At 41.1% G+C, this 27,582-nt stretch overlaps 1 protein-coding gene across 1 annotated transcript in view; it reads left to right on the top strand.

Moving 5' to 3' along the window:
* The window catches only part of DNAH10 (dynein axonemal heavy chain 10), a 106,979-nt gene that overhangs the window by 5,519 nt on the left and 73,878 nt on the right, over positions 1-27,582 (top strand). The window contains 16 exon segments of the mRNA XM_029912620.1: positions 1,738-1,883; positions 4,231-4,336; positions 5,502-5,617; positions 6,137-6,368; positions 7,123-7,280; positions 10,166-10,396; positions 11,365-11,555; positions 12,073-12,271; positions 13,802-13,996; positions 14,874-15,044; positions 19,821-19,997; positions 20,402-20,578; positions 21,455-21,624; positions 24,642-24,793; positions 25,412-25,576; positions 26,360-26,567. Coding sequence (XP_029768480.1) covers positions 1,738-1,883; positions 4,231-4,336; positions 5,502-5,617; positions 6,137-6,368; positions 7,123-7,280; positions 10,166-10,396; positions 11,365-11,555; positions 12,073-12,271; positions 13,802-13,996; positions 14,874-15,044; positions 19,821-19,997; positions 20,402-20,578; positions 21,455-21,624; positions 24,642-24,793; positions 25,412-25,576; positions 26,360-26,567 — 2,794 coding nt within the window.

Raw genomic sequence — 27,582 nt, forward strand, 5'->3', positions numbered from 1 at the left:
CCTTTTGGGTCAGGATCCCCAGTTTAAGAAACACTGATCTATCATGTCCATATGTGAAATTTCACTGAGAATTCCAACTACACTGAGTCCTGATTTTGTGTGTATACAATGTACATATAAGGAACGAGTGAAACTCTTGTTATAATATTGCTCGTTATGAAAATACTTCACTCAAAATGTTTTTCTTCCCAAATTGACACATTTTGGTGCAGTAGCTTAGAATGACCGTGAGCATTGTAATTTCTGTGCTGAGGTACTCTTCATACAAAAGGTGAAGGATTCACATTGCAGGAAAGAGATTAAGCAATTAAAAACCAGAGGTTGGCCTATGCCAGCTGATTTATACTTGTGGGGCTTGGGCTAAGGGGTTGTTTTATTGCAGTGTAGACATGTGGACTTGGGCTGGCGCCCGGGCTCTTGAACCGGCGCCTGGGCTCTTGAACCCTGTGATGTGGGAGGATCCAAGAGCTTGGGCTGCAGCCTGAGTGCAAACGTCTACAGCCGCAATTAAACAGCCCCCTAGCCTTAGCCCTGCGAGCCCAAGTCAGCTGGCTCAGGCCAGCTACAGGTGTCTAATTGCAGTGTAGACCTACCCTAGGAAGATGCAGTGAAGAAATTCAGAGGGACATATTCAGTCTTGGTAAACTCCATTGACTTCAGTGGCATTACTCCCACATACACTAGGACTTAACTTAACCTGTGATATTTATTCCGAGAACAGAGTTCTTCAGCAGAGATCTGAGGCCATTTAAAGTCTGTTTCCCCAGGCCTGTAAATCTGATTTTTGTGTAGAGTGGATGGCAAACTAATATCTGATACGATTTTTCAGGAGTTCTGCTATAGTACTTTCCTTAAAAGACATCACTTGATTTGGCTTGTTTCTTCATCTTATCAGCTGCTGTGTTGTTTCTCTTACTGCGTGACTGGGAAAGAAAAACCAAAACTCTTCAACCAGCACAGTTACTTAAACTGATCTGTCTTTGAAGAGGTGATTCTTTCAGGGTCCCAGAGACCTGTCACTATCTTTATATACTGAGACCATCAAGACTGAGATGGATTAAATGTAAATCCCTTCAGTAGGGTTTAAGAGGACCATAATGTAGTCATGCTGGATGTAAAGCCTTGCTTTTATTCCATTTTAACTAGTTCAGAATAAAAGCAAACAAAGTAAACAAGTGCAGAATTTGTCCCAGTAAATTTTTAATATTATGGCACAACAGGCTTTCACAAAAAAGGAGGAAAGAAAAGTGAACGTGATTAAAAAGCCAGCAAGAGAACTGTTATGGCTGTTTCTTTGTTATGTAGGCATAATGTCTTGAGCCCCCACGGCTTGGGCACTTCCCACCAGCACATTTCTACCAGTGAAGGCCATGACTGAGCCATAAGTATTTGACTAGACAAATGCACCTATGACTTTTGAAATATGTTGATCTATTTTTCCATCATATTCAATTGTAGGCATTAGAAATTGTAAACAAACCCTAGTTACTAGGTAAGAACAGCAGGGGTACATGCATATTTAGGAATACATTGAGATCCTGTTCTGCAGAAATGGAATTGTGTGAATCACAGAAATGTATGATTAATGCATAGCTTGGATGGCTACTTTGTGAAAGAGACCAGCAAAGCTGGTCTTTCATTTATTTCAGGACTATAATTTGTGTTTGACAAGTTGGTTCTGAAAGATTGGAATAGGTGAGCTTCATTGATTTCCTCTTCTGTGAATTTCTTTATTAGAGAGGGATCGGAAAAGCAAAGCATCTGTTTCAGAATTTCTAGACACTAAATCTTTGCGAGAACATACATCGCTTCTATCCGTTATGTCGGGTTTGAGTGAGCTAGCCCAAGGATTTGCAGGTGAAAGCAGAGAGCCAATATTCAAAGTAAGTCCATTACATTTTACTTTTGTTTTCTTGGAGGAATCTGAAGGAGCTCTGTCTGTGATATGAACATTTGAATGTGTGAATGTTTCAATAAACCTTATGTCGAGTTAACGATGTAAAACTGCATACTGTGATCCTAGAGCAGGGGTCGGCAAACTTTTTGGCCTGAGGGCTTCATCTGGGTGGGAAAATTGCATGCAGGGCCATGAATGTAGGGCTGGGGCAGCGGTGCGGGAGGGAGTGTGGTGTGCAGGAAAGGGCTCAGGACAAGGGGTTAGGGTGCAAGAAGGGTGTGGGGTGCAGAAAGGGGCTGAGGGCAGGGGTGCAGGAGGGGTTCTGGGTGTGGGCTTCGGCCCGGCGCCACTTACCTTGAGCAGCTCCGGGGTGGCAGCAGCGCGAAGACAGGCTCCCTGGCCCCACGCTGCTCCCAGAAGTGGCCAGCACCACATCCCTGCGGGAGGGGTGGCAGAGGGTTCCACATGCTGCCCTCACCTGCGGGTACCTCCCCCGAAGCTCCCATTGGCCATGGTTCCCTGTTCCCGGCCAATGGGAGCTGCAGGAGGTGGTGCCTGCAGGTGACGGCAGTGCACAGAGCCCCTCTGCTCCCCGATTCCCAGGGGCCACAGGGATGTGGTGCCAGCCGCTTCCAGGAGCAGCACAGGGCCAGGGCAGGCAGGCAGCCTGCCTTAGCCCCGCTGTGCCACGGGGCTGGCAATCCCGCAGGCCAGATCCAAAGTTTGCCTACCCCGTCCTAGAGGAAGATAAAACATACGAGCATATGATTTTCCAACTGAAACAGAATGTAATAGGATACACTCTCTGCAAGCCATGCAGGGAGCACCCTCATGGCTAGGAATTACCTCTGCCTGGTCTGATGCTCCCTTGCTTGCTTGCACTGGAGCCCCTCTCTAGGAGTCACAGGGCTTCCTCTTCCTGGCTTGGCCCTCTGGCCAGGTCACTATATAGTTTTCCCCTACTGTGGTTAATAATGTCTCATCAGACCAGCTGTCCAGGTACCATTCCAGGCACTCTTCCCACTCAAGACTGTGCCACTTGCCCATTGTCTGGTAGGGGAACCCAGGCTCATCTGCTACTCCAGGTTCGAGTCCAGGGACTCTACTATCAGCAGCCAAGGTCTGCATTGTCTCAACTCTTGCTGCTGTTTCCCTGGGCTTCTTCCTACTCCATACTCTGCAGTCTTCTTTCTCTGTCACCCTTCTGGGGGAAAACCCTTCTGTCAGAGTCCCAGGGCTTCTGCTTCCCCACTGGTTTTCCTTCTTCTCTCCTTACTAGGCCCAACAAGTGACTGAAGCCCCCTTATGCCCTCACTTCCTGGCTTTATATGAGTCCCTCCTACTCCTCCCCAGATGGTCTCCATCTTCAATTAGTATTGTCAGTTAGGCCTAAGTCTTCCTCCAGATGCAGCCTGTTAGGTTAATTAGCCACTTCTGCGCCACCTTAACCCCTTCAGGGGTGGTGTGGGGTGAACACAACATCCCACTGAAGTGTCCAGTATCAAGCCTCTGGCAGTGGCCTATGCCTGATGCTTCAGAGAAAGGTGAAAACCCCCTATAATTCAACTTTGGCTGTTGTACAGTGCTGTACAGGCACTGTGAATCACTATCCCTGACATAGGTTTTCAATATTTATGGTTACAGTGAATATATCAATGGGTTGTTTGTGTACCACATACTACACCACCAACCCCCAGATTTGTTTGCATCAAACAGCTAGCAAAGTTCATAATTAGCTAGAACCAATAACTAACAATAGTGTGCGAAGGAGGTGGGAAGGACACTAGGCCCTTGGCCACAGGTTACTTGTCACTTAATGTTCACCTAAGGATGCATGCTAACAGGGCTCTTGCCTCTTTGAGGCTGTCAGGATGTAGTCATTTAATTAATCTCATTGTATAACTGGTGTCTTTTTCTGAACTCCCAGTCTTATCTCCTTCCACTTGAGTAGCTGGATGTATGTTTGTGTGTTTCTTTGAGACTACCATCAATGGCATTGTGGTCTGAACCTCTCTCTGATTTGAAACTGACAGTGCTCATTTCTTGATACTCTTAGCTTCCATAGGCTTGGGAGGCAAAATTCTTAGGTTGCTCCCAAAGCTGAATATTTGTACTGTTAGGTGTGTGATTTTTTTTTAAATTTTGTTTTTGTGTTAGTGGTTTATGTGGCACAATAACATAAACATACTGGAGTAAGAGATGGAATTGATTCTGTCCTGCTGCTGGTAACTGACAGAACTCTAAATCTGTTGTAGGATTTGTTTAAGAAATGTGGCAGCAAATAATCACATGCATATTTGATTACATTGATTACCATCTTTCTTATGTTTCAGATCATAAAACAGACAGTTTACAACCTATATTTTCATGTGGCTTTTAATGACATTTCTGAAGAATTTGTACATGATGATATTATGTTCTTTCTCAGAGATACAAGAGGTATTTTTCATGGATAAATTATGACTGAACGTTTTCAATGTTTGTATTAAAAAGCGCTTTAGACTAAGAAATGATGATGATTGGGATTTAGGACAATGTATATTCAGGATGAATAGACATGTGTGGTCTCAGAACAGGCCTGGGAGCCAGAAACTTCTGAGTTTTAATCTGTCTTTGGCATCCACTTTGTGGAAAGTCATCTAAGGTGTCTGGCTTCATTCCCCCATTTTACAGATGGGGATAAGACTTGCATACCTCCCTGAGAGGAAGTACTGAGATTTAATTACTGAATGTTTGTAGGAAGCTTTGAAGATGAAAAGTTGTATATGTTGCTAGGCACTAGGGTGATGATGAAGATAACTGAGCTATACTTTAGTGTCCCAAGCCTGTTATATGGACAAGGGTTGTTTACATGACTCAAATTCTGATAAATTCTGATAAACAAATCTTGTTTTAACAGTTAATAATTTGTCCTGAAAACAGTGACAATGTCTGCTGCAGGCTATAGTAACCTTAACCCAGAGCCACTGTCCAGACCCAATCCTTAACCCTATCCTGGTGCCATCTCACTGTAATACTAGACAGGGGCTATCGAATAGTCTCAGCCTGAGCTTGGCAGAACTAACCAGCCTAGGGTGAGCAGATGTCCCGATTTTATAGGGACAGTCCTGATATTTGGGGCTTTGTCTTATATAGGCACCTATTACCCCCCACCCTGTCCCGATTTTTCTCTTTCATTTTTTCAACATTTCCAGCAAAAAATAATTGGCATTTTTTGATGAGTTCTGTGCAAGATTTTCCCATTACCTCTGAAGAGTGAGAAGCAGGAAATTAAAACAGCATCTCCAGAAGACATGACAGAGGAAAGAACCACCACTAAGCCATCAAGCTGGCATATAAAAACTTATAGTAGAATGATCCATCTGATCTCCTTTTGCTTGCTTATAACCTGCATTAGAGTATTTGAGAGTCCAGGCAGGTTTCATTTATAAGTGGCTGAGTGAATTGGCTCATGTCATACCCAGTTTATTAGCAGATATATTTTACTTTTTAGAATGATAAACATTTAATTGCTCCTTATGCAGGAACACATCAGCACTGGTTTTAATTATTGCTTTCTGTACCAAATAGCAAAATTTAACACTTATTATTTATTACTGTCTAGAAACAGTTAGTGAACCTAATGATGTGAATGAAGCTAATGAAATTCTGCCTGAATTGCTAGAGAGTGGCATTCTGAATGGTCACACTCTTTTGATGCTGAAGAATATTTTCTCACAGGTAAAGGTGTTACCATTTCTGCGTATGGACCCCTGAAGTTTTTGTTAGAGTCTAATCCATTTAGTATAAGATTGATATTATCAGTACACAGTAAATACTAATAGTTGCTGAGCTAATCTGATTTACCCACTTTAAATTTATATATAATATTTAATTTGAATCCCCCCCATGTGTTTAGGGAAGAGTGTGGAGAGAGCTGATATTTGATCTCATTGCATGTTCCAAGTGTGGGAGGTGTCTGGGAATGTAATAACACATGCCTTTATTTATACATGAGACTCAGGTGAGGTTGAAGGAAGCTTTCAGATAGGGTGTGAAGACAGAATAAAAAAGGATGACTGGGCTATTACCCCATAAGATTTGAGGAGAAAATCATGCTGATAAAGAGATGAAATGAATTATAGTTAGTCATGTGCAATAGATCCAAAGGTTTGTTAAATGAATAGTTAGAAATTTGACTGCATGTTGATCTTTCAAAATTGTGAACAGTGTAATTTGTGGTACATGTTTGCATTTCAGGTTTTTTTGCCTGCTTTGTCCCATAATCAGCACAAGGCTGAGGAAACTGCCTTTCATCCAGACACCGAAAAGCCAGAGCCTGAAGACAGGCGTTTAGCTGAAGCTGAGCCTCTTGAAAAAAAGAAAGAGGAGTCTGTGGAATTTCACAGTTTTCACATAATAAGGAATGAGTTCTTAATGAACATGCAGAAATTCCTGAGCCATATTCAAAGGACTATACAGCAGATTGAAGGCAAGTATCTCCCCCTGCCCCACACTAGATATTTACATTACGTGACAGTGGAAAGAAATTAATTCAGGTTTGGCTTTGTTTCAAATAGTGATACTCAACCTGTAGTTGTATAATTGCATGCAGCTCCTGGGGAGTCTCCGGATTTGATCAGAGGTCCTCTTCTGTGATGATAAGAGCATTACATTCAGCTTTATACATGCAAGGGAGCATGGAGCAAATGGACCAGATCTGTAATAAATATCCTGCCAAGGAGCCAGGAATAGGAGTGGGAGAGAGGCTAAACTCCCCTAACTGCCTTCCAGCAGTCATGTGGAGGGAGAGTGAGGGAGGGGAGCACAGGAATATAGGAATTGCCTACTGGATCTGGCTTTTGGTCTCTCCAGTCCAGAATCCTGTCTCTGACAATGGCAATCACCAGATGCTTCAGAGGAAGGTGCAAGAACCCCAGAATAGGTAGATGTGGGATAATCTGCCCCAATGATGTCTCAGCCTAATTCCTAATAGTTAGAGATTGTCTTAAACCCTGGAACGTGAGAGGTGGGGGTGTTACACTTTCAAAAACCTTTGCATTCATTAAATGTTATAACTCTGAAGAGAGAGGAAACTTTTGGCCAAAATCACTGATAGAATGAGCAGAAGGTTTACTAGCTGTCCTCAGATAGATACCTAGATGGAAGGTTTGTGCTTTTTTTATTGTATTATTCAAATGATGAAGCATATGGGGGAAATAAAATGTTTTTTTTTGTTCCAACAGGAGAGATTAAACTGGAGATGCCAACTATAAATCTAGATGCAGAAGTGAGTGAACTTGCCACAGATCCAGAAGTGATTGAAACACTGGAGCACTGTGGAATGACCTGGCTAACATTAATATCCACAGCCGTTGAGGAACAACTCAGAAAGGTCCCACAGGTAACATTGCTAATAACCACTCAGCATGCCAAAACTGATCTGTCCATTACTGGTTTGTGCTCAATGTTATTCTCTGTTTGATTGCCCAAAAGGGTGGAGTTTCCATCTGCTGACTAATATAAAGCAAAACAAAGGTAGTGGGGAACTGGGTGTCTTCTGGGTAATGGAGTATAAAGCAATTCACTTTCAAGTTGTCAGTGCAAACACTGCGGATTATTAGTTATGGAAAGTTGTTTCCGACTGATGGCTGTTCAGTGCTCTGTGTAAAATGAGTGTGGTGGTCTCAGCCCAGCTGCCAATGATCAAGTGTTCACATCACAAAAATTATCACCACAATTGGCTTGTATGGCTATTTTTGTTGGCAGCCTCTGCAGGGAGTCAAGGTACTAAATGGGTTTGGAGACTGACATTTCCTTTCCTAGGGGTGGAATCATGGGGAAGGAGCAAGGTCCATCGACAGGACAGTGTGTGGGAGCTTGCTGCAGCTGCCTGTTTTGAGGCTAGAGGACTTCAACGTCCTGGGCTGCCATCAGGTTCCTTTCACTAGAACTAACTTCATAGAGAATCATAGAAAAGTAGGGCAGGAAGGGACCTCGAGAAGTCATCTAGTTCAGAACCCTGCGCTGAGGCAGGGCCACGTAAACCTAGACCATCCCTGACAGATGTTTGTCTAACTTATTCTTTAAAATGTCCAGTGATGGGGATTCCACAGCTTCCCTTGGAAGCCTATTCCAGTTCTTACCTATCCTTATAGTTAGAAAGATTTTTCTAATATCTAGCCTAAATCTCCCTTGCTGCAGATTAAGTTGATAGCTGCTTGTTCAGTGGACATGGAGAACAATTGATCACAGTCCTCTTTATAACAATCCTTAGCATATTTGAAGACTGTTATTAGTTCTCCCCTCAGTCTTCTTTTCTCAAGACTAAAATTGCCCATTTTTTTAAGTGTCTTCATAAGTCAGGTTTTCTAAACCTTTTAACATTTTTGTTGCTCTCCTGTGCACTCTCTCCAGTTTGTCCACATCACAATGCAAAGTAATGCACATTGGAAAACATAATCCCAAATATACATATAAAATGATGGGGTCTAAATTAGCTGTTAGCACTCAAGAAAGAGACCTTGGCGTCATTGTGGATAGTTCTCTGAAAACATCCACTCAATGTGCAGCAGCTGTCAAAAAAGCAAACAGAATGTTGGGAATCATTAAGAAATGGATAGATAATAAGACAGAAAATATCATATTGCCTTTATTTAAATCCATGGTACACCCACATCTTGAATACTGCATGCAGATGTGGTCGCCTCATCTCTAAAAAGATATATTAGAATTGGAAAAGGTTCAGAAAAGGGCAACAAAAATTATTAGGGGTATGGAATGGCTACCATATGAGGAGAGATTAATAAGACTGGGACTTTTCAGCTTGGAAAAGAGACGACTAAGGGGGGATATGATAGAGGTCTATAAAATCATGACTGGTGTGGAGAAAATAAATAAAAAAGTGTTATTTACTCCTTCTCATAACACAAGAACTAGGGGTCTGCAAATGAAATTAATAGGCAGCAGGTTTAAAACAAACAAAAGGAAGTATTTTTTCACACAGCGCACGGTCAACCTATGGAATTCCTTGCCAGAGGATGTTGTGAAAGCCAAGACTATAACGGGTTCAAAAAAGAACTAGATAAGTTCATGGAGGATAGGTCCATCAATGGCTATTAGCCAGGATAGGCAGGGATGGTGTCCCTAGCCTCTGTATGCCAGAAGCTGGGAATGGGTGACAGGGGATGGATCACTTGATGATTACCCGTTCTGTTCGTTTCCTCTGGGGCACCTGGCATTGGCCACTGTTGGAAGACAGGATACTGGGCTAGATGAACCTTTGGTCTGACTGAGTATGGCCGTTCTTATGTTCTTATGTATCTTCTTATCTTTCTTAAAGTGTGGTGCCCAAAACTAGACACACTACTCCAACGGAGGCCTCACCAGTGCTGTATAGAGCGGGATAATTACCTTATATGCAACTCTCCTGTTAATACACTCCAGTATGATATTAGCCATTTCAATTTCCAGTTTCAGTTTCAATTTTCAATTTATTCAATTTGTGATCCACTATACCCCCCAGATCCTTTTCTTAGTACTATTGCCCTGCCTGTTATTCCGCATTTTGTATTTGTCTTGAATAGAAACACTTTAGAAAAAAATGAAGAGAAACCCTTACTTTATCCCCATCTTCTGAATCTTCAGCAAAATAAACTTGGATAATGGAGTGTATGTTTTCAGAATCATCGTTGTTAGCTGTCTCTCTATTAGTCAAATCGATGTGATAAACATTACATAATATTAAAAACTGCAATGACATTTTATTTTAATTTAGCACTTATTTATCCCTGAAATCTTTATGAATATTCAAAAATTCTCACTATAAGGACCTGATTCTGCAAACAGTTACACACACAAGTAACTTTATGGAAGTGAGTAAGCCCATGAGAGTCAACCTGACTACTCATATCGATAAAGTTACTCATATGCATAAGTGTTTGCAGAACTGGGGCCTAAAGCCCCAATCCTGCAATTAGTTCCATATGGCAGACCCCACTGCCTGTGTGAAGCCCCATTAACTTCAGGGATCTGCTTGTGTGGGGCTTATCTCCTGACTGGAGCCTAAATTGGCAAATATTTCTTCCTCTAGGAAGTGCTCAGTGTTTCAGAAATGTCTTATGGCCATATTATGTAGGTGTAGCCATATAAATATCTTTATTGATGCAGCCTTGTTTAGTGCACTGAACATGTTGCAAATAAAAGCTTAAGAAATGTCAGCATGGTTATAATTTCCCCCCAGTCATAAAGAGAATTCTAATGCCTTTTCTTGCTTCCTCTCATCCTCAGGGTAATGGCCCACTAGCAGAAATTGACCTGTGGCGTGAAAGAAATGCTACTTTAAGTGCTCTGACTGAACAGATAAAGCTCCCATTAGTTAAAAAAATCTTAGCAATACTAAAGGAAGCTGAATCTGGACTTCTTGAAAATTTGCAGATAGTCATAAATGATCTTAGCAGGCACCATGTGGAAGCTGTAGATAATGTTAGGTTTCTTTCAACTCTGGAGCGCCATTTGAAGGTATGTTTATTTAATGATACTTTGGGAAGATTTGTCAGTGTTTAATTCAGTCATGTCTTTCTTTTGATATAAGCCCAGCTCTTCTTTTTTATTTGTCCTGTCATTTTTTATCAATAATAAAAATACACGGTGATTTGCTTAGATAGTGAAAAAGAAAAAAATGCTCGTTTGGCTTCTCTTCCTAGGTGAAGAGTTGTTTGGATGGCAGTGATCAATAGAGAGGAGACTGTATTCTGTCTCATAGATAAGTGGTTTGTAACCTTTTTGGCAACTGTACAAGTTTACTGAATTAATGCCTGATTCAACTCTTGGCTGCCTCATCTACTGCATGCCAACTCTCATTCACTTCTATGCCCACTAGACCTTGATGGAATGTGGGCTGCTTCAAACCCCAGTTTTGGAACCGACTTTACTGGAAGTTGTACTTTGCGCATAGTAACTGAAAGTAGAATTAGGTCTGAGATTTTAGTCACTTAGGTAGGAAGTGCTGGCTATTATACCACAGCCTCAGGGGAGTCACTTAACAAGGGTAATAAAATGAGTGAATAAACAAAACCAAAGATTTGTCGTTGCTCTGTTTTTGGGCCAGCTTCTGCTGCTGAATGCATTCATGAGTCTCCTGTGCACTCATGAATCTCCTGTTAAAGGAGATAGGACTCATTCAAGCATTCGGAGGTAGATTTGGGCAATAAGTACTGGCAGTCTTTAATAGAAACTAGAATTTTAATGAGACAACAACCTGAATATTCACGTCTGTAGGCCCAATCCTGCAGACACTTAGGCACATGAATAACTTTAAAGTTACTGACATGTAGGTTTGCTAGATTTGGCCATATGTCTTGAGCCCAAGTATTTAGTTGCCGAGACCCTTAGCAATTTTCAAGTGGTCCACGAAAAAAAAGTTGATAGAATAGGTATCTGTTTTTTCATGGCAATCTTATTCACAATATTTATCCTCTATTTAAAAGAATTTAACTCATGGCACTGGATTTAATATTGTCTTGGATACAATTCCTTCAATGATGAACGCACTGAGAATGGTTTGGATTATCTCACGGCATTACAACAAGGATGAGCGGATGATACCCCTAATGGAAAGAATTGCATGGGAAATTACAGCAAGGGTCTGCAAAGTTGTGGACTTACGGACTTTGTTTAAGTAAGCAGTAGATTCTTACTTAACTAGGTCATAACTGTTAGTAGCTTTGAATATCTTACAGTAAGTATGATAGGTGCCAATCTTATCAAGTATGTTTTACTTATTTTCAGGAGCTTTCGTTATATTTAGCAAATTTAAAGGCACATTTGAGAAGTTCACTATATGCACTTTCATATATTATTGAAGCAGCTTTAAAGATGGGGGTACTGGTTCTCTTTTGACATGGGCTGATATAAAGTAGTAGTAACTCTGTTGAAATCAGTGGAATTCCAGTGGTACAAATATGATGTAAGTGCTATCAGAATCAGCCCTGAAATCTTTCTTCCTTTTCAAAAACCAAAGTCATAAAATGTTCTTGAGGGCGAGACAGTATTGTGAAATTTTAAGTTTTAGCTAGATTTCATTAAAATAGAAGACTTTATTGAACCAAGATATTCTAGCTCAATGAAAGCATCATTTCATATTAAACCTTTAAAGGTTCTTGTCAGTCTTCTAACTGCTTTGTTTTGTTTAATAGAGAAGATAGAAGCATTGCAAAAACTAAATTGTTGGAAGCCAAAGGCTCTCTTGAAATGTGGAAAAAATCCTATTTCGATATTCGTGCCCAGATTGAAGCCTCAGGAAGAGACCAACGATGGGAATTTGACCGAAAGCGTCTATTTGAAAAAACCGATTATATGGCTTCGATCTGTCAAGATCTGTATGATATTGTGCAGGTAGTAATGTGTGTGGTTTTAAATAAAAGGATTGTGTATCTAGATTCTCCAGCTGTGAGAGATTGTTTTACATTGTATTGTATTTGCTGAATTGAATGAAATGTTAGTAACCTTTAAGAAATTTGCTAGTGGGCTCACCTGGCAGATTCTTTGTAATACTGTTGTAGTAGAAATGTATATCTCCTGCCTCCCAGGTTCTTAGACTCTAAGCACTTTTTCTAATATACATAAGGCGGCAGAGGAGGGAAGGCAGATGGTTTCTGCCTGCCTGAGCACTTATTATCTGATCTTGGAATACAATTGGCCTTGACTTCAGTGTGGGCCAAGTAAGTTGGAGGAAAAGGAAAAGGATCAAACTGGAGAAGGAAGTTCAAAAGGGATAAAATTATGGGGGTGTAATAATTATCGACCCAAGTCTTCAGTGGGATCCATGCGGATAGATTCTGATGCCTGCAGAGTCTCAATGGTTTCTATAGGAGTGTGTGGGCATAGGGGTCTGCTCACCAGTACCCCATTATGGAATGGGTTCCTATATCTGGGTCAACTTCTGTAGGACCAGAAATGGATGCTGACTTTAATCCAAATTGGGCTCTTTATTTGGAGATGGATAATGTGATTCACTACCAAATTTACACATTATTATATTATCTTTAAAATAATTTAAATGTTTTAAGAGGTCTTGTATTTTAAATGTGTACTTTTAACACTGAAGAATAAATGTAATGTTTTAAAAACAAATTCATAGACATAAATAGAGGAACAGTTATCCCAAACTACAACCAAATCTTGCAGAGTTTTATGCTTGTGCTTAACTTGAGGCAATGGACAGTCCTACTGATGTCAGTGGGATTACTTATGTGTGTGTGTAGTTAAGCATATGCTTAAGTCTTCTCAGGATCAGGGCCCTAGTCTGGAAAAGGTGTATATTTTAATAGGTTTACATTATTGCTAACTCTATACATATTTAAAACAATCAGATATTTTTATATATGAGTCATTTTTAGGATTTAGTATCTTATTAGAATTATATTAAATAACAGTGAACATACTTGGTTTTGGGGGAAAATAATCCCTGAAACTGTGGGAGTTTTCCATGTACAGTATTTTAGAAAATTTGACACACATAAAAGGTCAGTATGTCAAATGCAAGATAATAGATCAGAATTATGGAAATTCTTGTTTGATCACATTGGCATAATAAATATAATGTTCGTGAATGAATGAGTTTTTGATCAGAAAGTATATCTTGAGGTAAGAGAAAGGATATAAACTTTGTAGTAACTAGCAATATATTCCTACCATCAGGAATGGGAATTTTGTCTGAATAAGAACTGTGATATTGGGCACCTAGATTTTTATATGGAATTGTACAGTCTTTTATGGGAATATACAAAATGTATGTCAATGTAAGGATTATTTATTTCCTCTATGTAAAAGTTATTTTTTAAAGGGAAGAATATCCAAAAATATTGTTTTGGCAGAAAGCTAGTTAAAAATAATTCCTTCTTGTCTGTTTGTCTGAACAAACAGGTTATTGAAGAGTTCTACAATATATTTGGTCCTGAACTGAAAGCTGTCACTGGAGATCCAAAGCGCATTGATGATGTATTGCGAAGGGTTGATGGGCTGATTAGTCCTATGGAAGTGCTGACTTTTGACCCTTTTAGCATCAAATGTGCATCCCAATGGAAATTTGTTATGGAAGATTTTAAATCGGAAGTGCTGGTAGGTAGCAGGTCCTGTGCTGGTTATTTCTATAACACTGTATATTTTCCTTCTAGAATTTCAAAATTTAAACTTAAAATAAATGCAAGCCTGAAAAGTAAAAAATAAATGAATAAATAATAAAATAAAAAGTAGATAAATATGGCCAAACATTTTAATTTGGAGTTTTGGGAGGAAGCCAAGGGTTATTTTTGTTTGTTTGTTTTACACTTTGCATGTGAGCGTAGAGCTGGTGAAAGGTGCTTGTTCATTCACAGCCCTGGAGTCTGAAGCTCTTTGTTAATTGAGCAGTGGTAGAGTTTGCTTTCCTGACACTCACCTGCTAACATGCCTCTCCTATGACCTAAATGGGAGTTAAGGCTCACACTCCTAGCCTCCTTCAGTCCCTCCCCTGTCTGCTGAGAAGACCAGCAATGGTACCAGTTGGGATGGTGCTTATAATAATAAATGGAGATATACCTATCTCCTAGAGCCGAAAGGTCATTGAGTCCAGTCCCCTGCCTTCACTAGCAGGACCAAGTACTGATTTTGCCCCAGATCCCTAAGTGGCCCCCTCAAGGATTGAACTCACAACTCTGGGTTTAGCAGGCCAATGTTTAAACCACTGAGCTATCCCTCCTCTCTTATTGTGATGTACACTCTTGCCCTGTAAGCATTGGATTGAGATCCAGCGCACTCATTTCCCTTAGGCCATTGAACAGGCATCAGGTGGTTTTTGGAAAAAAAAATTCAAAAAAGAGAAGCAAAATTATACTTTAATGTTAGCACAACATTACGTGTTTTACACCTAGGCCACTCTCTCTTCCGCCCTTTGTCTCTGCAAAGTTAATCCATAAGCAGTTTTATTTCTTGACTTGCTGTCTTTTTCTTTGTCTAGGTTATAGAAAAAGAGGCCAAGAATTTTATTGATGAGTCCTTTAAGACCCTTCGATCAGCAGAGGCTGCTTTTGACATGCTCTTAAACTTTAAACACATCCGCTCTCGGGATGCCATCAATAGACAGATGATGATGAAATTTAATGATATTCTGGCACAGTATTGTAAAGAGGTATTTCACTTAAGAATTTCTTAAGAAATACATAAAATTCTCTACCAAGTAGAAGTATCCCTTCTTGAACAATAAATCTATGTATCTGTCTAGGGACTTACACGGCCCTTGTCACCATAGTGTCTGAGAGGCTCCCAAGTATTTAGAAATAACCATAACAATCTTTCTCTTTTCTTTGCAGCCTGAAGGAGAAATAGCACGATTAGTATGTAGATATTTGTGTATGTGGTTGTCTGTGTTAGGATACTTATTGTGGGTCAAAGGGAGACAAGGTTTGCATTTAGTTCTGTATGCAGTGGGGCCTGGTCATTCTTATTTCTTGTGAGCATGAGTTCTACAGCAGAGGTTATCAAACTGTGGTCCGTGGACCACCAGTGGTCCGCGAGCTCCATTCAGGTGGTCCACAGATAGTTCCCCCTAAGGTGCGTACCTGGGCAGCCGCACATGAGAGAATGAAGGGCCACCTACCTAATTAGTGGAGCCTTGCAGGCATGGCTCCACTGATTAGGTGCCTGGACCCTGGAGAAGTCGCACATGTAAGGTAAGGCGGTGGCCTTGGGGGGGAACGGGGTAGGTAGGAGGGGGCAGTGGGGTGAAAAGAGTGGGTGGTGGGGAGGAATTTGAGATGTGCAGGGCTGCGGCAGCCAGAGAAAGGCAACTTTCCCCTGCTCCAGGGCTGTGGCTGCCGGGGAGAGACCTCCCCCTCCTTCCCAGCCCCCACTTGGGGGCTGCCGTGGCGAGGGAGAGACCTCCCCCCCTTCCCAGCCCCAGCTCAAGGGCTGCTGCGGCGAGGGAGTGAGGGCACATCCATCGCATTAGAAAGGTAAGACTACTGATATTAAAATATGAGTTGTGTGCTTTTATTTGTAGAAAAAAAAATGTTTATTATTAAGGGTTTTTTTATATAGCGCTTTTATCCAAAGTTCTTTACAATAGTTAGCTGCCGCTACAACAACATTTGGAAAGATCATTAAGTGGTCTGCTAAGACCCTTAGCAATTTTCAAGAGGTCTGCGAAAAAAAAAGTTTGAGAACCACCATTCTACAGTATTCCATCTCCTGTGAAAATTATGTCTCCTACTCATGAACCTCCTTGTGCTGGATGACAATTCCCAGTCTCTATTCAAGCCTAAGTTGATTGTATCTAGTTTGCATATCAATTCAAGTTCAGCAGTTTCTCGTTGGAATCTGTGTTTGAAGCTTTTCTGTTGCAAAATTGCCACCCGCAGGTCTGTTATTGAGTGACCAGACAGGTTAAAGTGTTCTCCTACTGGTTTTTGAATGTTATGATTCCTGATGTCAGATTTGTGTCCATTTATTCTTTTGCGTAGAGACTGTCCAGTTTGGCCAATGTACATGGCAGAGGGGTATTGCTGGCACATGATGGCATATATCACATTGGTAGATGTGCAGGTGAACGAGCCCCTGATGGCATGGCTGATGTGATTAGGTCCTACGATGATGTCACTTTAATAGATATGTGGACAGAGTTGGCATCGGGCTTTGTTGCAAGGATAGGTTCCTGGGTCAGTGTTTTTGTTCAGTGGTGTGTGGTTGCTGGTGAGTATTTGTTTCAGGTTAAGGGGTTGTCTGTAAGCGAGGACAGGTCTGTCTCCCAAGATCTGTGAGAGTGAGGGATCATCTTTCAGAATAGGTTGTAGATCTTTGATGATGCGCTGGAGAGGTTTTAGTTGGGGGCTGAAGGTGACAGCTAGTGGTGTTCTGTTATTTTCTTTGTTGGGCCTGTCTTGTAGGAGGTGACTTCTGGGTACTCGTCTGGCTCTGTCAATCTGTTTTTTCACTTCCGCAGGTGGGTATTGTAGTTTGAAGAATGCTTGATAGAGATCTTGTAGGTGCTTGTCTCTGTCTGAGGGATTGGAGCAAATGCGGTTGTATCTTAGAGCTTGGCTGTAGACAATGGATCGTGTGGTGTGTCCTGGATGGAAGCTGGAGGCATGTAGGTAAGTATAGCGGTCAGTGGGTTTCCGGTATAGGGTGGTATTTATGTGACCATCGCTTATTAGCACAGTAGTGTCCAGGAAATGGACCGCTTGTGTGGATTGATCTAGGCTGAGGTTGATGGTGGGATGGAAATTATTGAAATCATGGTGGAATTCCTCAAGGGCTTCTTTTCCATGGGTCCAGATGATGAAGATGTCATCAATGTAGCGCAAGTAGAGTAGGGGCGTTAGGGGACGAGAGCTAAGGAAGCGTTGTTCTAAGTCAGCCATAAAAATATTGGCATACTGTGGGGCCATGCACCCATAGCAGTGCCGCTGACTTGAAGGTATATATTGTCCCCAAATGTGAAATAGTTGTGGGTGAGGACAAAGTCACAAAGTTCAGCCATCAGGTTAGCTGTGACATTATTGGGGATACTGTTCCTGATAGCGTGTAGTCCATCTTTGTGTGGAATATTGGTGTAGAGGGCTTCTACATCCATAGTGGCCAGGATGGTGTTTTCTGGAAGATCACCGATGGATTGTAGTTTCCTAAGGAAGTCAGTGGTGTCTTGAAGATAGCTGGGAGTGCTAGTAGCATAGGGCCTGAGGAGAGAGTCCACATAGTCAGACAATCCTGATGTTAGGGTGCCAATGCCTGAGATGATGGGGCGTCCAGGATTTCCAGGTTTATGGATCTTGGGTAGCAAATAGAATACCCCTGGTCAGGGTTCTAGGCATGTGTCTGTACAGATTTGTTCCTGTGCTTTGTCAGGGAGTTTTTTTAGCAGATGGTGTAGTTTCTTTAGGTAATCCTCAGTGGGATCAGAGGATAATGGCCTGTAGAATGTGGTGTTAGAGAGCTGTCTAGCAGCCTCTTGGTCATATTCCAATTTATTCATGATGATGACAGCACCTCCTTTGTCAGCCTTTTTGATTATGATGTCAGAGTTGTTCCTGAGGCTGTAGATGGCGTTGTGTTCAGCATAGCTGAGGTTATGGGGCAAGTGATGTTGCTTTTCCACAATTTCAGCCTTTGCACAAAGACAGAAGCAATCTAGAAGTCCAGTCTGTTGTTTCGACCATCCGGAGGAGTCCACGCAGAATCCTTTTTTTTGTAGTGCTGGTAGGGAGGATTCTGTGGGTTAGTATGCTGTTCAGAGGTATGTCGGAAATATTCTTTGAGTCGGAGATGTCGAAAATAGGATTCTAGGTCACCGCAGAACTGTATCATGTTCGTGGGTCTGGCGGGACAAAAGGAGAGGCCCCGAGATAGGAAAGACTCTTCTGCTGGGCTAAGAGTATAGCTGGAAAGATTAACAATATTGTTGGGTGGGTATGCAAACTAGATACAATCAACTTAGGCTTGAATAGAGACTGGGAATGGCTGAGCCATTACAAACATTGAATCTATCTCCCCATGTAAGTATTCTCACACTTCTTATCAAACTGTCTGTACTGGGCTATCTTGATTATCACTTAAAAAGTTTTTTTTCTCTTACTTAATTGGCCTCTCAGAGTTGGTAAGACAACTCCCACCTTTTCATGCTCTCTGTATGTGTATATATATCTCCTCAATATATGTTCCATTCTATGCATCTGAAGAAGTGGGCTGTAGCCCACGAAAGCTTATGCTCAAATAAATTTGTTAGTCTCTAAGGTGCCACAAGTACTCCTGTTCTTTTTGCGGATACAGACTAACACAGCTCCTACTCTGAAACCTGTCATTATGGAAGGCATCATATTTTATTAGGCAGCTATAGCTGCCAGGGTAAGATCATGGCTCTCCTCATGCATTATTTGCACACAACACTGCTGCACATGTAATTCTACCTCATCACAGGTGGGGGCTGCTTCATAGCACTCCCTGTGGGGCCAAGTGTGGTACTGCCAGTGCTCCCTGCCTTAGTCCACAAGTCATGGCCACCTGCCTGGAGCAGAGTGGCCCATGCTGAAAGCCTAGTGTCAGTCTCTAAACAGTTAGCCATATTCTGAATTTATTACCTTTGTTTATCTGTTCCCTTAAATAAACAAACCTCAAAGGCAAGCGGTAAATTGCAGTGCTTGAAGGCAAGGCCCTGACCTGGCCCGTTAGGTTCTGACCTAGCACTGAGGAGCTCCTCCTCTATACCCGTCTCACCTAGCACTCTCTCTCAATAGAAGCCTGCAAGCCTTCTTAACTGGTTTGCTGGATCCCAACTGGTCAGGGTCTCCTTAGGGCCCTTCTAGTCCTCTGGAGGGCTAAGTCTTATTGGTAGCCTGGCTTAAGTGGGTTTTCCTTGAGAAGAGAGGTGTCAGGGCACTGATGCCTCCAGCAGGGGCAGAGAAGGCCTGATAGATCCTGTCACACACCTTTTTCCACCTTCCAGGTGAAGTCAGGATTGATCCCTTGGTATTAAAAGCTTGTTTTTCTCTTTGTATGAATAATATTAGGATGACCATTTGAGATTGCTTATATGATAGAAACCAAAATATGATCACATGTATGTATGGGCATGCATGTGTGTATAATATATAATAAATAATATAATAATATCAAGTTATATCCTTTTAATAAAAAATGCAAGAACATCAAAAGGACATTATGAAAATGAAGTGCCATCTGGCTGGGAATATCAAAAGTGAAATAAGCACCTATTGGTGAAAATGTAGAAGGGCAAATAATTCTAATCAGTTTAATCCAAAATAAAGATGCCATGGACGTTATTAACAAACTGTTAGTATTCTGCTGCTGGAATTAGCTGTTGATCCTTCTAATGTGTATGGCATGTGCTAGAGATAGTGGAGATGAAAGATGATGTTTCTGATAACTCTGTACTGTGTAAATTCTTGTATAGGTTGACATAGTTAATAACATCTTCATCCAAAACCTCAGTAATCCACCTCTGTACAAGAATCATCCTCCAATGGCTGGGGCAATATATTGGTCACGATCCCTTTTCCATCGTATCAAACACACTATTATTCGGTTTCAAGAAGTAGAGGAGTTGCTGGCTAGTGAGCGTGGGAAGGAGGTATGTTGGTTTCATTGGTATTTAATAAAGAAAGTAGTACTTTGCACTTCAGTAGCACTGTTCATCCAAATATATACAAGTGCTTTACACACATTAATTAAAATTCATGGCATGTTTGTGTACATAGGTATTGTGATACAAAACATATTACAAATGGGGAAACTGAGGCACACATTGATTGTGACATCTCTGAGTGTGTCTCAAAGAGGCAGTAGCAGAGTTGGCAATGGAACTTAGGAGTCTACAGTCTCAGCCCCCTGCACTAACCACTAGACTATTCTCGCTCCCTTATTTAATAAAAACAAATATTAAAAACTATTTTAAGTAGCCCTGTTCAGACAAGAAAATGTCGTCTCTGTTTATATTATAGAGTAAGATGAACAGAGCTGAATTCTTTCTTACAGGTAAAACATAAGTATCTGGAAGTGGCTAGGAGAATGAAGGAATATGAAGATCTGAAATATGATCATTGGAGGGACTGGACTGAACAGATGCTCCCAGTACTACTGAAAAAAACCCTGCTTGCTAAAGTCCATCCTTCTGGGACCATAGTCCAAGCTAATTCGGAGCCCTCCGATCAGGTGAGGGGAGGAAGGGTCAGGTGTCAATCTTCTGCTAATTCATTGATTTGTAGCCAAGTTACTGATCGGGTGAGATTTTCTCAGAGTGGTTTCTTAAAGAGAAGAATTGAGTTGTTTGGGGAAATGTCGATACTTCTGAACTCAGAATTATTTGGGGATCCGAAATGGGCTGTCATATTTGTCACAATTGTTGAATGACCTGGCAGAAGCATAAATGATAATGTGTGTTGTGCCATCATTCCTGGCAATTCCAGGTAGGACATGCCAGTGCTTTGTCTTAATATTTCTATTTTGCTCAGGTGCTGTAAAAAATAGTAAGTATTTTCCAACAGCTTCATCTTTACTATATAGAGATTTGTTACTATACTATACAGCTCCAGTGTGATGTGCTCACTGCAGGATACTCCACTTAAAAGGACAACTTGATTCCCAGGTACTTCTGGGTGCAATCCAAAAAAATCATGGAATTAACATGAGTTTGCAGCCATCACATTGTTCACTCTGCTTGTGTGTTATATGTCTTCCCCTACCCCCGTGTCTGCCTTGTCTATTTAGATTGTAAACTTCTTGGGACTAATACACTGGGTTTTCCATTATGGATTGTTGGCACAGCATATGGAGGGGGAGTATTTGTTCTATCTCTTATGGTCAATTTTAAATGAAGAGACAGTTGCGTTTAATTCATTAAAAGAAAGTGCTGAATGTGGCAGCCAGTCTGAAATGCATTTCCATAGCTAGCCCTGAATGTCAAGCCTGCTATATGACACAAGTGAATCAGTCTGTTTGCCTTGAAAATGCCCCTTGAAGATAATTGTTTCTTTGATTTTTAACTGACCTCTCCCTCCTTCTTGCTGCTGTTTCTCTTCTGTGCTGTAGAGCCCGCATTCTGAAGAGGTTGACACCGGGGAGAAGTGGAGTCGTTTCATAGTCAATTTTTCTCCCAAACTCCAAGAGGTTATCAATGAAACAAAGTACATGGAGCAGCTGGGGTTTCCAGTACCTGAAATAGCAAGGAACGTGGCACTACAGGAGGACAAATTTCTTAGGTAAGGATATAAAATTTGAACATGCTCTATGTTCTGACTGTACTTAATGGCAATACTACTATTGACTTCACCCAGAACAGAAATGGACCCTTTGTCATCACATTTTAAAAACATGAGACCCCGTGGTCATTGTTATGTTTTCTTGGAAGTTTGCACAAATAATCTTTCCTTTGGTGCTGTCTGCTTTCTGAATTATGTATGATGAAATCAAGCAAACAAAACACATGGTAACCCCCCAAGAAAAACATGAAGTAAAGCAAATCATATACTATACTGCTATGCATTGTAACATTCCTCAGTCACTAGGAGACCTCAATTTAATGCCTGACTCTGCCATCGACTTCCTGTGTGACCTTGGGCAAGTCACCTAGGGCAGATTTTCAAAGGTATTAAGGCACTAATGATGCAGATAGGTGCCTAATGGGATTCTCAAAAGCCCCTGACACCCATTGATTTCACTCATGTGCTTAAAGTTGAGCATGTTTTAAATGCTTTTTCTGGATTGGCACTATAGGGGCCAAGCCAACACCTGTTGAAATCAGTGGAGTCTTTCCATTGACTTCATAGAATCACAGAACTGGAAGGGACCTCGAGAGGTCATCTAGTCCAGTCCCCTGCACTCAAGGCAGGACTAAGTATTATCTAGACCATCCCTGACAGATGTTTGTCCAACCTGCTCTTAAAAATCCCCAATGATGGCGATTCCACAACCTCCTTAGGCAATTTATTCCAGTGCTTAACTACTCTGACAGGAAGTTTTTCCTAATGTCCAACCTAAACCGCCCTTTCTGCAATTTAAGCCTATTGCTTCTTGTCCTATCCTCAGAGGTTAAGAAGAACAATTTTTCTCCCTCCTCCTTGTAACAACCTTTTATGTACTTGAAAACTGTTATGTCCCCTCTCAGTCTTCTCTTCTCCAGACTAAACAAACCCAGTTTTTTCAGTCTTCCTTCATAGGTCCTGTTTTCTAGACCTTTAATAATTTTTGTTCTTCTTCTCTGGACTTTCTCCAATTTGTCCACATCTTTCCTGAAATGTGGCGCCCAGAACTGGACACAATACTCCAGTTGAGGCCCAATCAGCGTCGAGTAGAGCGGAAGAATTACTTCTCATGTCTTGCTTACAATACTCCTGCTAATACATCCCAGAATGATATTTGCTTTTTTTGCAACAGCGTTACACTGTTGACTGATATTTAGCTTGTGATCCACTATGACCCCCAGATCCCTTTCCGCAGTACTGCTTCCTAGGCAGTCATTTCCTATTTTGTATGTGTGCAACTGATTATTCCTTCCTAAATGGAGTACTTCGCATTTGTACTCAGTGAATTTCATCCTATTTACTTCAGACCATTTCTCCAGTTTGTCCAGATCATTTTGAATTTTAATCCTGTCCTCCAAAGCACTTGCAACCCCTCCCAGCTTGGTATCATCCGCAAACTTTGTAAGTGTATTCTCTATGCCAGTGGTTCCCAAACTGGGGTTTGTGAACCCCTGGGGGTTCGCGAAATGTTACAGGGGGGTTTCGGGAAAAAATTCCCTAATGGCGGACAGAGCTGACCTTAGGGACCCCAGGCAGCACTGGGCCAGCAGACCGGAGCCCCTGGACTTCCAAGAGCTAACCAGATCAAAGCAAGCATATCTATCACACTGAGGAGATTTAAACTTCAAGACTCCTTATAAGAAATGGAAAGGGAGGTGGATATTTTTTGCTGTTTTTAAAATTAAATAGGCAGCTAGTATTGTTTTTAAAATTATTATAACAAGCAAGGGGGGGAAAGACAGCTCAGTGGTTTGAGCATTGGCCTGCTAAACCCAGGGTTGTAAGCTCAGTCCTTGAGGGGGCCACTTACGGATCTGGGGCAAAATCAGTACTTGGTCCTCCTAGTGAAGGCAGGGGGCTGGACTTGATTGGGAGGAGAGGGATAGCTCAGTGGTTTGAGCATTAGCCTGCTAAATCTGGGGTTGTGAGTTCAATCCTTGAGGGGGCCATTTAGGGATCAGGGTGGAAAAAAACTGTCAGGGACAGTACTTGGTCCTGCTAATGAAGGCAGGGGACTCAAGGTCCCTTCCAGCTCTATGAGATAGGTATATCTCCATATATTATAAGTTTAAGCTTTGTTGTAATATGAAGTGTTTGCCTGGACTGCTCAAGACCTGAATGCTTGTGTAGGAGGAACTCTGAGTTGGCTTCTTAAATACCTTCATGCTGTTTCACATCTGATACTCCTTGATGAAACATAGGAGCCTTGTCTTATAACAGGCTTATTCAAAGTGATACAAGCTACAAAAGTGAGATCTTGGAAAAGTGTTGCCATTTTCATAATGTAATACAAATACTGTAATGATAAATAATAATAATAATAAATAGTGTGTAATAAGCATGTCATTAAAAACAAATTATATTTCCAAGATCACTGCTTTTATTATTTATACTCAGGTGAAGGAGAAAATCCCTGGAAATATTCATTTTTAGGAGGGGGTTCACGAGACTTGACATTCTAGTGAAAGGGGTTCCCAGGTTGTTAAAGTTTGGGAACCACTGCTCTATGCCATTATCTAAATAGTTGAAGATATTGAACAGAACCGGACCCAGAACTGATCCCTGTAGGACCCCACTTGTTATGCCCTTCCGGCATGACTGTGAACCACTGATAACTACTCTCTGGGGAGGATTTTCCAACCAGTTATGCACCCACCTTATAGTAGCTCCATCTAGGTTGTATTTCCCTAGTTTGTTTATGAGAAGGTCATGCAAGACAGTATCAAAAGCCTTACTAAAGTCAAGATATACCATATCTACCGCTTCCCCCATCCACAAGGCTTCAATAGCATTGATGTGTAAGCAGGATGACAGAGAGGAGATGTGCCAGTAGTCTCTGGTTAGGTGACTAAATTGTTAATCTTGGGAAAACTACCAGTGTAGCACTCCATGTCTGGGTTCAAAATTAGGTTTTCAGATGTTCTAGGCAATACCCTTATTGTAATGTTTTGCATTATGCTTGTGACTCTCTTTAGATACACAGATGGAATGAAACAGATGTTGGATCACTATCACAAATTAATGGGAACACTAAATGAAGCAGAAATCCAGCTTCTTGATGATCACATTCAAGAGCTTTGGAAAGTATTTAGATCAGGGTACAAGAGACTCAACTGGAACTCCTTAGGTAATATATCAAGTATCAGAGGGGTAGCCGTGTTAGTCTGGATCTGTAAAACGCAACAGAGAGTCCTGTGGCACCTTTAAGACTAACAGAAAAGATAGTCTTTAAAGGTTAGTCTTAAAGGTGCCACAGGACTCTCTGTTGCTTTTTAGGTAATATAGATGATATTTTTAAAATGTCCTTTAGATATTAATTTTCAGTGAAACATCTCACAGGCTATACATTTTTCTTTCTCTTGTCAACTTATAGTAGTTTTTTATATCTAAAATGCTGAGCAGAAGTGACTACAGCTCAAGATCAAGGATATCATAAATTGAACTGTGGTAGCTTTGGTGCACAGTCCAGGTTTAGGAATACAGACTGTTACCCTGTGGAAAATATGGTGCAGTCCGTTGGCCTGACCCAGTGCCTGTTAAAGAAGTACATACTTAGTCTTCCCCAATGAATATGGAATTGCATCCCCTATACATGACATGCTAATACAGTGACCTTTTGGTCTTAGAAGGAATGGGCATTGCACTGGCTACATTGCTCTTTTAGAAGCTTAGATTGGCTAATTAATAAAATGAGGGTGTAAGATATGTTGAAGAAGGAGAATAAAATGGACATGTTATTTTCAAGGTATTGGTGACTATATTGTTCGGTGCACCCAAGCCATTGGGAAGTTTGAATCGCTTGTACATCAGATTCATAAGAATGCCGGAGATATAAACAACAAGCTTTTATTAATAGAGTCAACAAATCTATTTAAATCCCCACCTTTGAAAAATGAGGATGAACTTCCTGGTAGGTCTTATATTTTGTATGATCATTTCTCAGCTTTGTGAAGTGTCTTATTGAAGTGGTGTGCTTGCTACATCTCTTTTATTGTTGCCAAGAGAACACAATATTAAGTACTTCCCAAGGCTAATTACAGTACAGTGTCATAGTACAGTGAAGGGAGTACAAGCAAAGCTTCAATATCCCCGCTGGTGGTGGTGAGACATGAAGATCTACATAGCAGTGGATCTTTTAACGTGTATCTGCCTTTCTTCTGGTCATCCATGTCCTGGCCTTTCCCCTACCTCCACCATGTGCTGCTGTGTGGGGGCTTCCTTGGTGCTGCAGTCCCCTATATACAAGTATCAGGAGGTAGCCGTGTTAGTCTGTATACAGTGTCTCCTGCCCTCTTGTGCAGCTGTACTGCACAAGTGCTGTCAGGAAGACTGCAGTTATAGAGGATGGGGCTGGAGTCGCGTCTTACTCATTTGTGAAATTCAGTCATCACAGCAGGTCTTCCAGTCATTAGCATGCACTAGTGGAGTTTAGCTATTTCAGAATGTCTCTGATAATTAAAAATGTTATCGCCATATGTAAAAATCTCTGTCTTAGTCAAGTTTGGGATTCTTGAATCTGTACTCACCAAAAGGTCTGAGGTATTAATATAATAATGAAGATTAAATTCTAAATTAACTTGCAAGATGAATTTACCGTTCAAAGATAAATCCCAACTAATTATTTTGTTAATCTGCTGTTACTATTACAACTAAATAGTGATAAATAATAATTTTCTCTCATAAACTTTTACAGGAGTGAAGGAATTCTTTGAGTATATTAAGCGCGAAAGATCTAAAGACGTGGAACACATTGTTAGAAAGTATGTTGCCATTGGACCCTTGCTAACAAAAATGGAAGGGCTGGTTGCCAACACAAACACTGGCAAAGCTTCAAAACTAGCACCCTATTATGCATTTTGGGAAAATAAAATCTATCATACATTGACACAGTTAGTTCTGAAGTAAGTCTAATGGATTTACTGTCTTGCATCTGTTTAATAGATTTACTGTCTTGCATCTGTTTATTTTTTTCAAATCAGTTGTTTTTAAATTCATAGGTGCTAAAATTTAATCCAGCCCCCCTGTGACTAGGTGCTTGGATGGGCCACACCGAGGATGCTACAGTTAGGGGAGACTGCAAGAAATAGGGCAGACAATCCCCAAAGCTGGTGGTTTGTTCTAGAACTAGATTCACCAAGCCAGTAACAAAAGAGCTTCTGTAGCTGGTTAACAAGAAGCCAAACACACTCCCTTTTAGGCTTTCCAGCCCTTGGCTCCAATCTACACAACCAAGTCTAATATAGAGTGATGTTACTGAAAACCTGATTCACCATATGTGAGGTTCACCAATCCTGAAAGACCAGACACTTATCCCCAGGTCAATATTAATCTCAGATCTTACCAAAATATCATGCTGACAGACAATCCTTAATAACTAAATCAAAGATTTATTAATAAAAGGAAAAAGAAAGAAGAGCGTTATAATGGTTAAGAGAGCAATATACGTACAAATGTGTGTAAAGACTTTAGGTCAGTTTCAAAGCAGAGATGGTGAAGTTGCTGATTTGTCAAAGTCTCTCTGGAGTTATCCCAACAGGTCAGAATCCAAAGGCACTTTAGATGTAAAGTCTCTTAGTCTTTCCATGCGTTTTCCAGGGTATTCCAAATAATTCTTTGGAAGAACTCCATCCTACACTTTACACTTTCCCTGTTCAAAATTTAAGCAGATTAGAGATGAAAGAGATCAGGCTGGGAGGCTTCCTTTATAGTTGAAGCAGGTTGGGTGCTGACAGGCAACTCCACCATGTAGGCTTTGATGAAAGCGAGCTGATAGTCTGTGATCTCTATTCAGTGGGTCCTTTCTCAGACAATACTTTTAGCAATAGCCATTCAAACTATCAAGAAGAACAGGAGTACTTGTGGCACCTTAGAGACTAACAAATTTATTAGATTTCAGAGTAGCAGCCGTGTTAGTCT

This window comes from Terrapene carolina, unplaced genomic scaffold (assembly GCF_002925995.2).
Source record: "Terrapene carolina triunguis isolate 2854851 unplaced genomic scaffold, T_m_triunguis-2.0 Scaffold234, whole genome shotgun sequence".
NCBI classification, from domain to species: Eukaryota; Metazoa; Chordata; order Testudines; family Emydidae; genus Terrapene; species Terrapene triunguis.